Consider the following 12248-nt stretch of genomic DNA (forward strand, 5'->3'; position numbering starts at 1 on the left):
CTAAACAACCTGTGTGTGCATAGCAAAACAACTAAAAGGACAACAAACTGGACATTTGGAGGGTGTCAGCATGAAGGGGGAAGTTGTTCAGGAGTTTTAAAAAATAACTAAGAATAGTTGTTTGAAACTGAGAAAGGCAAAATTTAGACTAAACATCATTAGGAAAAGTTTTCTAACAATCACCTACAAAATAGTCTTTCAAATGCGGCAGTAAAATCTAGTTATTTAAACCTGGAAAAGCGCATAATCTACACTACAGGGGGGAGTCGATTTAAGATGCGCAAATTCAGCTACGTGAATAGCATAGCTGAATTCGACGTATTGCAGCCGACTTACCCCGTTGTGAGGACGGCGGCAAAATCGACTTCTGCGGCTTTCTGTCGGCGGCGCTTACTACCACCTCCGCTGGTGGAGTAAGAGCGCCGATTCGGGGATCGATTGTCACGTCCCAACGGGACGCGATAAATCGATCCCCGAGAGGTCGATTTCTACCCGCCGATTCAGGCGGGTAGTATAGACCTAGCCTCAGAGAACAATTATGGTTTGGCAATGAGATGAGTTGGACAATATAAAATTTCTTTCATTGCTAACTCTTAGGTAACTAGAATCATAATGTATACAGTATTGCTCCATTAGCCTGGTTGACAAACATTTTGCTGAGCAACAAGAGATAGCCCTTACATAAGTTCTTGAATATGTTAATAAAACAAAGGATTTGATTTAAATATATTCTTCCAATATTTTATAAACTGTGTAAGTTAAACAACACAGGTAAGAATGTTTAGTTCAGCAAAAGCTTGTTAATACATTTGTGGCTTTAAGCCTAACAGACTTGGTTCATCGATTTTGTTCAGTATTCTGAACATCTATATGCAAGTTTAAAATTTAAAAATTGTCCATTCAAAGGCCTTGATCCTGAAATTGACAGCTTGTAGGTGGACTGCTGCTGCACCAAGCAGAGCTGCACTGAAGGGTTCTGCTTACAGGGCAGCATCCATCTGCAAAAAATTGGGGCCTAAATCTACTAGGCCCAGGTAACTGGTCTAAAGCGCAGTACAATCTGAATGAAGGCAACTTTTCTCCAAAAAATAAATTGCCTAAAGCTGGGCTCCTAAATCCATGTTTTAAACACCTAAATAAGCTATCTGAATTCTAAAAGTGCTGAAATACACCTGTACCCCGATATAACACAACCCGATATAACACGAATTCGGATATAACACGGTAAAGCAGCGTTCTGGTGGGGCAGGGCTGTGCGCTCCAGCGGATCAAAGCAAGTTCGATATAACACAGTTTCACCTATAACGCGATAAGATTTTTTGGCTCCCGAGGACACATTATATTGGGGTAGAGGTGTATAAACTCTCCCACAGACTTTTATGAGGGCTGCTAGGTGCTCAGCACTTTTGAAAATCAGGCCATTTAACTAGGTGAAAGTCTTGGTTAATGTTTTAAACTTGTTAAGTCAAGTCTTTAACAATTAGACTGTAGCCTAAATATATTAACATGGATTTTGTTATCAAATATTATCAATTACAAATATTAAAAAACTGATATCTTGAGAATCCAAAATTAAGTTAACCCTCTTTGACTTGAGCAAACTCTGATAAAATATTTTTTAACTTAACATCTGGTGTGAAGTACAACTCAAACTTATCTGAAAACACCCGAAACTGTGCTTTATTTCACTGAATATTTGAAATTTTAGTATCTGAATTAAAAAAAAATAAAGAGGGACAACCAAGGCAACCAGAAGAAATATCTGCAGTTATACAGGTTATATCTTATGGTCCAGAATCCCAAATTACAGCAATAGGTTTCAGCAGTGAATAACAAAGCTCAGTCTCAAGGACAACTGATACTGTCTGCACAGTCCAAACAAACAGGAAGGACAAATCAAGGTGAAAGACACCCAGACATGCAATGTATTTCCTGAACTCAAAGATACAGGAACAGAATTCAGATTCATTTTGGCAGAATGAAGTTTTACTTACATTTGTTCTTTCCAAGAGCATACAGTCAAATACTATTGACCTTTTAAGAAGTACTACACTCGTTTAAAAAAATGTTTGTACAAAGGTTTATTACGAGATTATAAATAAAATAATGTACTATCGATATTCAGATAAAAAATTATAAACATGAAGGCCTTGTTTACATTTAAGTTTCTCTGTTTTAACTATACCAGTATACAATACTTAAAGCTACAAACCCCCAATGTAGATGAGTTTTACTGTCATAGATTATACCACCATAGTTTTTTATTTTGACAAACCAGAATAATGTGCCTTATACCAGTATAACAGTGTCTAGACTAGGGCTTTTACCAGCATAATTCTGCCAGTGTAAGAACAAAAAATTACAACCCTTAGAACCATAGTTATGGCAGTAAAACTTAAGGCCTGGTCTACACTTAAATATTAGATCAACCTAGCAACATTGCTCAGAGCCGTGAAAGATTTCATACCCTGCACGACAGTTGGGTTGATCTAACCTCCACCATAGATGCAGTTAGGCTGATGGAAGAATTCTTCCATTGACCTAACTACTGCCTCTTAGAGAGGTATATTACCTACATCAACAGAAAGCCCCCATTCCATCAATCCACCCCACAGTGGCACAACTGCAGTACCATAGTTGTGCTGCCATAATGCAAAGCAGGTCAAAAGGTGGGATTTTCAAACGCATTCAATGATGGCCTAACTTTACCACTGGAGTGTTACCTCTAAGGTTAGTGAGAGCAGTTAGGCCAAAATTGAGCACTTTCCAAAATCCCATCTTAGCGATGCAATTTACCATTACTGAATTCAACTTCACTGCAGTCAATGAAGTTCTATCCAGTTTGTGCACGTAGGAAATGTATGCCTCAGTCTTATACTTAAAGAATACCAACAGTGAAAAAGTTTGGTCTTCATTCCCCTCCTCTTTGTAAACTACATGATCAAAACATAACATTAACAGTCATTAATATATACTGTTCACCAAACAGATGCTTAATACCAAACAATATTATGTATTAGAAATAACTAACTCCCTGACCTTGTATACACCAGGGACATGCGCTTATCTCAGCCACCAGTGTAGCTGCACCAGTGCAGACTCTGGGAATAAAGCAAAATTTCCGATAAGGAATAAGCTGCAACTGTTCAAATTGTGACTTATCTTGTCTATAATAGTGGTTTGCACTAGTGCAGCTACATGGGCTACTGCACACTGATGGATACAATTATGGCAAGTCTCCACTGTAGACAAGGCCTGAAAATTCTTTACAAAAGTGACTTCCAACCTGTGATCCTAGCAATCTGCAAAGAGCTAGCAAATCTCATGGTGCTGGCTCATAATCATGTTTATATCTAAAAGCAAGATGTAAACATGTATTTTAACTATTTCTATATAAACTATTTTAGTAGTTGCAACACGGTGTTATGTGATCACAAACAGTAGCGAAAAAGGTCTGCAAATTGTAAATGTTGGAGAACATGGTCTACAAGAGTCTCTACTAAGATTGAGAAACATTGGTTTAGGAGGACTACAGGCAAGTTTTATACATCTGTTCAATATAGTTACATTTAGCAGATGGCATAAGTTTAGTAATCTAAAAGCGTTTACAGTGTCTGCTAAAATTGCTACTGTATCTTTAAGAATCATCAATCTGAATACCTCAACCTTTTATGGAAAGAGGCAAGCACAGCACAAATTAAGTAGACTGATGTTTGGCTGTGTCACAATTGCCAACACAAGCCTAGACAGCATCACCATCACCAGTTCTAACTGAACTGAAGTTCAGCTTCTTTTTAACCATTTCACCATGATGCCTAAACTCCATGCGTCAGTCAATGTAGTGGGGAGTGACCCCATGTAGGACAGAACTTAATAAAAATTGAAAATTATGAACACAGTAATTCAATGTATCTTAATAAGGATACAGAAGACATCTATTTAATGTTTCTGCAATAAAAGTGGTTAACATTGAAAGAGTTCAGATCACAATACTTGCACTCTGTCCTTTGACTATTCTTATAAAAGCAAACAAGTGAGATTTAAGCATAGCTAAACACTCTAGTTTATTACTAGATAAAACAAAATTCTTTGTCTCTCTCACGAAGCTGTTCAGCAGCCAGTTCAATTGTAGGTACTAAATTTACGTATGTCTATAATTCCGCTTTGAAGTTGTGAACACCAAGAACAAAAATATCAACACAAATTATTTTAAATATGGTTGAACTTCAGATACCTTTTTCTACTCTGCTACTTATGATTGTTTAATTTAATGGAAATTTTATTAGCTTTCTATATGCCAGGAGTAAAACAAATTTTGTTTAGCTCTGAAAACAAGCTGCTTTATATTAAATGACTTCCTCTAAAAGTTTCAGCAAGCTCAATATTTATTTATATATATATATACACACACACACACACTTGCAAACTTATTAGACATACTGAATTACCGGATATTTGAGGTATATGCAAGTTTGTGCTTGGCTGGATACACACTCTAATATATTGTAGCAATGCTGTACAAACAGATTAATAAAACACTAATATTCCTAACCCAAATCATGAAATTGATTATTTTACAGGTGTCTACTTTAGAATGTTTTTTTTTTTTTTAAAGATATTTCAACTGCAGAGCACCAGCTGTCAAGATGGCAACTCTAAACTCTATCTTTAATGAGTCAAGTTGTAGTTTGGTATAGAAGTGGCATCCTTTCCATCATCCCACCCAAACAAGCAACCAAGAAAATTATACAAACCCTGCTGTTTAAGCCCAGTTAGCAGGCCCATTCAATGTGGTAGGACTTTAAAAGAGGATGTTAGCGGGATTGCCCATAAAAGAAATGCATTATTGGATGCAATCCCAGCAAACTTCAAATGCATCTGAAATCAATAGTGGCACTGAGCCCAGTATTGTAACTATCAGGCCCCATTTGTAAGTAGAGGTACACCTCTATCCCGATATAATGCAACCCGATATAACACGAATTCTGATATAACGCGGTAAAGCAGTGCTCCGGGGGGGTGGGGCTGCGCACTCTGGCGGATCAAAGCAAGTTCGATATAACGCGGTTTCACCTATAACACAAAAAGATTTTTTGGCTCCCAAGGACAGCATTATATCAAGGTAGAGGTGTATATGGCTTGTTGAGCCAATGGGAAGTCCACTCACAGCCAAAATGACAAAAACCAGGAGATCTATGCAAAAATCCCAGACAAATTTTTTGCTATTATCACAGCTACACTAAAATTAATCTGCTTTTTGACACAAATGTAGCTGTTCAATGTTGAGAGATCAAAATTATGACAAAATAAGACCTAGTTTAGAATAAGTACATTCTAAATAAAAGGAGGTATGACAGCCTTATGCAGGGAATAACGAGTATTGTAACTACTCTTTCCTGCAGGTTACCTTATTTTGTTAATATACTAGCCCAAATTACAAGCCCAAATCAAGACAAAGTACTAAAGTTAAAGAAGACCTAAAGAAGATGTAAAATGGAGAACTGTTCTTAAAGTAATCTGCTGTTTACTTGGAATGACTAGTTTCTAAGGTAGAATGATTGTCTTAAATTTAGATTCCTCGCAACAAAAAATGTAAATGCATAAACTGCTATATTGCCAAGTGAGATTGGGGCCTGATAGCAAGAGACAGTCCTTGCCCCCAAGAATTGACAAACTAACTAGACAAGACTGCCAGAGGCTTGAGAAAAAAATATTATCTCCATTTTACAGACAGGAACCTGAGGCATAGAGATTAGGTGACTTGCTTAAAGATACACAGGAAGTCTGTTGCAAAAATTGACCCAGATCCCCACAGTCCAAGATCATTCTTCCTCTTCGCATTTAACGTCTCTAAATCAAAGGGCTTCTATGTTTCAATCATTAAATAACTATGGACATCACTCAAGAAGTTGCCAATCGGGGAAAACTAAAACCCATATGCAAAGTGGCATTGGCAAGGATGCTAATAAGATGAAAAGGTGAATTTAAAAAAGTCAGAGCTGTCCACAAATAAAGTATTAAAAAAAAGCTTGTCCACAAGAACAGTTTGATAAGATCTAAAATTAATCTATATTAAAAACTGAGGGATAAAAGCAGCCCAGATTTAAACGGAGCCTTAAGTGTTTTAAATTGACGAATGTTAAAAATGCTTTCTGATAGTTTAAAAAGCATTTCTACTCCCTTGTTGCTATGCAAGAGTTTCTCCAGTTTCCTCCTTTTCCCCTCTTGTATAGTCAGTAAGCAATAATTCTGGCTACTGCAGGCATTTTATATAAACTGGAAAATATTTTGGTTAATTGTCCCTTGCAGTACACTTGTAACATTAGAAGGTACAACATTTTCATAAAAATCACAGCGAACATTGTCAGTATCACTTAATATGTTAAATAGACCTATTTACAATGCTAGACAAAATTAAAGACAAACATTAAGACATCTCCAGTTACATACCATTCTTACCTGTAAGGGTAAGAGAGTATTACTGTTGTTGTCGGTTCGGAAAACATTATCTTCAATCCATGATTTTGGTGTCAGCGATGGAGTAGAGCGAGTAAATTTAGGGGGAGCTATGACATTACCAGAAAAGGGCTTCTTCAAAGGAGAAATTTGGTTCATAGTTCCTGGAATTCCCATGTTTCCAGTTCTACGATGGTCTCTGCCATGCATTCCTCCCCAGGACATATTTCCTGTGCTCCAGCCACTACTCTGATGGTTGCTCCAGGGCGACTGCTTCAGAAGAGGCTAAAAAAAAAAAAGATTTGATTAGATTTTTTTTGGAAACATTACTAGTTTGCTTGTTACCTCAAAAAAGATCAAATGGCTTTTGTAAAGAGTATGAAAACTGGAAGTTCCCATTTGCCTATATACTAACATCCATGGCAAAGGAGAAAACTGAATACAAGTAACCATAAAACAAGACTGCTTTACCAAAAAGACTGATTTGCCAAAATGATAAATTAGGATTTTCATTCATTTCTTGGTAAAATAGTCCTACAGTTATTTAAATACAATAAAAGCTGCTACACTTTCATTACGTAATTAATCTGTCATATGTTACATAGGCAGGCCCCTGCTTGATATGTCTCTGTAGAGCAGCATTAGATGGTTTCATGAAGGTCATTTGTTGGTTTTTTTTGTGAGTAAAGGAGAAAGTAGTGAGTTGCAGGGTAAAAAAATTCATAGGTCAATCTAAAATATTGCATAAAGAGGAAAATGTTTTCAGGTAACAACGACAAAGACTGATTATCCCACAGACAATCTGTATAACCTAAAATTATTTGTAGTAAAAGTAACTATCCTTGATGTGTATCTAAAAATATAAATGTATTATAATAGCCTTTAAAGGCTACAGCTTGAACTTCTGGTGTAACAAACTAGACCAGATTCTCAGCTGGTGTAAACTGGCAAAGCTGTGCAGAAGTCAGCGAACCAAAAGTGTTTTGCCACACCTGAGGAATCTGGCTTTTTGATTATTTGAGAAAGGGATTGTTTTGATATCCAATGGACTACTGCTATTATACAAAAGAAAATTTACATATTCAGAGTAGCCCCAGAGGGAAAATGAAAAGGTCTTTTCAGGAGGAAAATGGGTAAAACACTATTGCTGCCTTCAATACATAACAATCTATGCTAAAAACCAATGTGTAAACTGAAATGGTTGTCATACCACGAAGAGGTGGACCCACTGAACTCTGGTGATAATAAAGAGCTGTGTTTGTCTAGTAAGCAAAATAAAAGTATTTAAAACTTGACTGGTCATGGAAAGGATATTTTTCAGACACCCTTTGATGAAACAAAGGGTCTATAAATCCAATTCTAATCTGAAATCCAAGTGTAACACCTCAGTCTCAAAAATAATGTAATTCTAATGACAATCTAAAGGATGCCAGATGTGCAATACTAAAAAAGGTTAAAAATGATAAGTATTGATGGAGCTGTACAGACATAAAAATTAAAAATAATCCTGAAAATATGTTAAAGCCACTGTGGTCAGATACTCAGGCAGACACCCCTGTTCTATATAATTATAGATAATTATGTTGTAAAACTTGAATGCTTTGTGTTGGAATTTTGGGAGAGGCACGTACTCTATTGAGAAACAAACTCTGAGATAACGTCAAGTGTTAAAACAGGTCTTTAATCTTGCTAACTATGCTTTCACGTCACTGTTTAGGTTTACTACCTACAACTGACATATTCATAACTGAATAATGGCCAGGGAAGTGAGAGGTGAAAAGAATTCCCCACAAATTTTAATGGTAGAGGACAGCAGTTCTCTATCTCTTAATTGCTTTAGAATTTGTTTAAAAACAGAGCAAATTAAGTGATAAGATCCATGTTAAAACATGTTTACCACACATGAACATATAAACAACATACATTTTCTCATAGTACAATTTTTGAATACCAATTACCAAAAAAAAAAAAAAAAAAAAAAAAAACCACACTTTACTTCATAGAATCCCAATCATACCTACTTGGTAAAATTCCACACGGTTTAATGCTAGAATTAAGCAGAAATTAAACTGATTATGGGGCCTATATGGTATACTCAGCCATAAAGGGCCTAAAAACCTTAACATGGTGCAAATGTCATACCCTATGATACGTTAACTGGAGAGAGTAGAACAGCTCCATGGAACAAAATATGACACGTTATCTTATTCTCAACAGACAGAACCAGGAAGAAAAGCAACCCTTTTAGCCAATAGGAGATGAGGATTCCATGCCACCCATTAAACTAGTAGGTGCTGTAGGCAGGAGAATTAGGAGAACCTGAAATACAGTAGCGAAGCTGCTGTTTGCCTATATCACCACATACACAAGTAACTCTAAATAAAAGTTATGCATCTTGACAGTTCTCATATGAATTAAAAAGGTCACTTAACGCCAAACCTGCCTATTCATGTCAATTTATATGTTCTCAATTTTAAAGTATATTTAAAAAGTCTACTAAAACCCTGATCTTAAAATAAACCAAAGACAAGGAAAGGTGTTTATCTGAAGCAGGGAGGCTAATAGTTCAAACAAACATGTTTTCTGGATGGAAACCTGTTCCTTTTCACATTGAAATTGTGACCTTTTCACTAGTAGTATCAGGGGCAATTACAAACAAAACTAAACAAAAAATTGTTGACAGCTAAGGAAAGGACGCCTGTAGACAGCAGCTATAACAACCCAGTAAGTATCGATCAAAGTCTGGGGGATAACACTCACATTAAGAATCAATGGGCCTGTCATATTACTTAATCCGCTTTTTCTCACCTGATACCTACAGCAGCAGAAGAGGCAGAGGGTCTGGAAGAAGGGGCAGTCAACAGAACTCGAACCCGAAACGAATTAGTTCACCCTCCCCCCCTTGCCGGGCGCCGGGAGCTCTGCGGCACCCCGGGCAGAGGAATGGGGTCCAGGCACCCGCACCCCCCGAGAGAGCTCCGCGGCACAGGGAGCGGGAGAGAGCTGGAGAGAAACGGGGCCGAGGCCCCCCACTCCGCCAAAGGGCGCTCGCTGCAGTACCGAGACTGAGCCTGGGTTGTGGCAGCCCCGCCCTGCTTCCACCAACCGGCTCTAGCAGCGCTGTCCCTGCTGCCGGGTAACTTCAGCCGGGGGGACTCAAATAAAACCTCAGCTGTTTGCACCGCTCGCGGGGCAGGTCCCCGCCCTTCCCCCCCCCCCGGGTCCGAGTGGCTTCCCCAGCGCTCTCCCCCATGCGGAGGGGTTCCCCGCTGGCGGCCGCCCCGAAGCTCCCGGGCCCCGCACCTGGTGGTGGTTGTAGGAGTTCCTCTGCTGCAGGAAAGCGGCCGCGGCCGCCGCCGCCTGGTGTTGGTGCTGGAGCTGGGGGCTCACAGGGGATCTCCGGTTCTGCTGCTGCTGAGGTAAATTCATCTGCGGCGGCGGGGCGGCGGCCGAGAAGGGGCTGCTGAAGGGCCCGGCGCAGGGGTTGTGAGGCGACACCGGCGAGAAGCTCTGGAAGAAAGCGGGGTTGATCGAAGACGGGATCCCCGGGTAGAAGCTGGTCTCGGACTCCGGGCTCGGCGGAGGCATCGCGCTGATCTGGCTCCCGCCGCTGCTGGAGACCGGAGGCTGCTGCGTCTGCGGCGGAGGCGGCGACGAGGTCTGCACCGACCAGGGGGTGCCGAAGCCGGGCAGCGGCGGCGGAGGAGGGGAAGCCGCTGAGGAGGAGCCGCCCCCGCTCTGGTGATGGGGGCTGGGGATCTCCGAGCTCTGCAGGCTGCTGAAGCCGGAGCCGAGCCCGCCGGGCAAGAGGGTCCCGGGGCTGCCCAGCAAGTGGCTGTTCGGGGGGGACTCCATGGGGGGCAACTGGGCTGTAGCCTGCAGGTGAGGAGGAGACGGAGGCGGATTCACACAGGAGGAGACAACCACCCCCACATTGGGGTCCGCGGCTGCCTGTGCCCCCGGGCAGGAAGGGGGGAGCCGCTCCCAGCCCCCCCTCTCTGCGCCGCCCTTCTGCTCGGCAGGGCTGAGCGGCTGGTAGGGCGGATAGTCCCCTGTCTGCGGCTGTTCCGGGGGGCGAGCGCTGAGGAGCTGGCGCGGCTGCCTGTGCTCCTGGTACTTGTCAGTGGGGTGGCTGAAGTGCTGCTGCTGAGGGGGGTGGCGATGATAGTCGGGGGAGTGGTGGTTAGTCAGGGGGTGGCTGCTGCCGAGCTGGGCTGGGCTGCTGAGCTGCTGCTGCTGCTTGAACTCTTTCCTCTTCTGGCTCAGCTGAGGAGCAGGCGGCGGCTGCTTGTTTAAATCCTGGTGGTGGGGGCCGAGACTGGGTTTAAAGTCAGAGGAGGGGTGGCTGAGAGGGGGGTGTCCTGCTGCGGGGCCGCTGCCCAGCCTCTCGCTCCCTGCCTGCTGCTGCTGTGTCACCCCCAGGAGCAGCTCATCCTGCATGTTTTGATGCTACGCAGCAGCCGCCGCCGACAGCAACAGAGAGGGCGGTGGCGACACACCGGACACGCTGCTGAGGGAGGAACCGGTTCGGGTGGGTGAGGAGGGGCAGGACGGAATGAGAAGCTGCTGCTGCCAGGGAGGAGAAGGACCCCGTGTAGGCAGCGCCTCCTACGCCCAGCAGTAGATGGGGGCTGCTGCTGCCCGTCGTTGTAGGCAGTGGCTTAGAGCTGCGAGCCCACCGTTCAGGCAAGCCCCTCACACCCACTGACCCCGCGTAGGGGTAAATAGCCTCCCTTGCGGGGGGAAGGCACAACCCCGCCTCTGACAATCCGCTTTACGGGGTAAAACCCCCTTCTGGGTTTAAAAAAAATCCTCAGCCTCCAGCATAAGATTTCTCTTTCCCCACAATAATAATCGCCACTTTGGGGTAAAAAATCCCACATTCTAGACTCCTCCTCATCAGGTTAAAAGAGCCTCCAGCTAAATCCCTATAGACCAGTCCTTCGCCTCTAACAATCCTGCATAGAATAATCAGCAGCACCCCGAACGGTCACCCGCCATGGGGGTGACCCCGTCCCCGGCCTCTGTATAATCCCCTGTACAGTACTGGGGGGGGGCGGTCCTAGTTTGGGCACGGAGCGAAGAGAGGCTGTCACCGTCCCCTCTTACATGTCCATCAAATAGGCCTGTTTCTGAGGCTGGGCACAGCTCTTCCCCTCCCCCTTAGCCTTCTCCCCCACCCCCAGTACCGGCTCTTAGCCGGCTGCAGCACCCTTAAGAACTCCGGAATGTTCGTCACGATCCCGTCACAATCCCCACCTTCTGGCGGGTCAACCTCTTTAATAAATCATGAGTCCCTCCCCCTTATTAATAATTCATGAGCGCACGCTACTCCTCTTCGTTAACCATTAATCGCCGGCTCCACTGAGGGTTCGATACCGTCCTGCCGGCTGCTCTCGCGCTGCTCCAACTGACAGAGCGCGAGAACAGGCAGGCCCGGGCGGACGACGACACCAACCAGTAGGTAGCGGGCGCTACCACTTCAATAAGGGGTAGATAAATGCGATTTCCCCCCCCCCATTGTAATGCACTGTATACCTGCCTGCTTCTTTAACGACGAAAATACTTATGTGTGTGGTCCGCAGATGTACACTTGACTACAGCTCCTTAAAGAAAATATTTTGCTGGAGGGGAACAAAATGCGAGATTATTTCCCCCGGGGAGGGTGGGAGAGGCTGAAAATGGTTTCTTCCACTGCCGTGGATCCTGCCAGGGACTGTGCCTCCGGCGCTGGAAGGAGAGAATCATCGTCACTGCTCCCTCGCCCCAGACCCCGCCTACCGAGCTTATTT

General features: G+C 42.9%; 1 protein-coding gene across 6 annotated transcripts in view; it reads right to left on the minus strand.

Annotated features, from left to right (window-relative positions):
- Positions 1-11798, minus strand: part of CPEB2 (cytoplasmic polyadenylation element binding protein 2) — an 84876-nt gene extending 73078 nt beyond the window's left edge. Inside the window, exons 1-2 of one of the 6 annotated variants that reach the window (XM_034770672.1) lie at positions 9760-11798; positions 6451-6741 (exon numbers count right to left, since the gene is read on the minus strand). In XM_034770672.1, the coding sequence (XP_034626563.1) occupies positions 6451-6741; positions 9760-10896 (1428 nt within the window). In that variant the 5' untranslated portion in view covers positions 10897-11798. Of the gene's footprint in view, positions 1-6450; positions 6742-9264; positions 9510-9759 lie in introns of those variants that run through there. The other 5 variants (XM_034770670.1, XM_034770674.1, XM_034770671.1 and 2 more) reach the window with 5 other exon arrangements.
- Positions 11799-12248: the final 450 nt, after the last annotated feature.

This window comes from Trachemys scripta, chromosome 5 (assembly GCF_013100865.1).
Source record: "Trachemys scripta elegans isolate TJP31775 chromosome 5, CAS_Tse_1.0, whole genome shotgun sequence".
Lineage (NCBI taxonomy): Eukaryota > Metazoa > Chordata > Testudines > Emydidae > Trachemys > Trachemys scripta.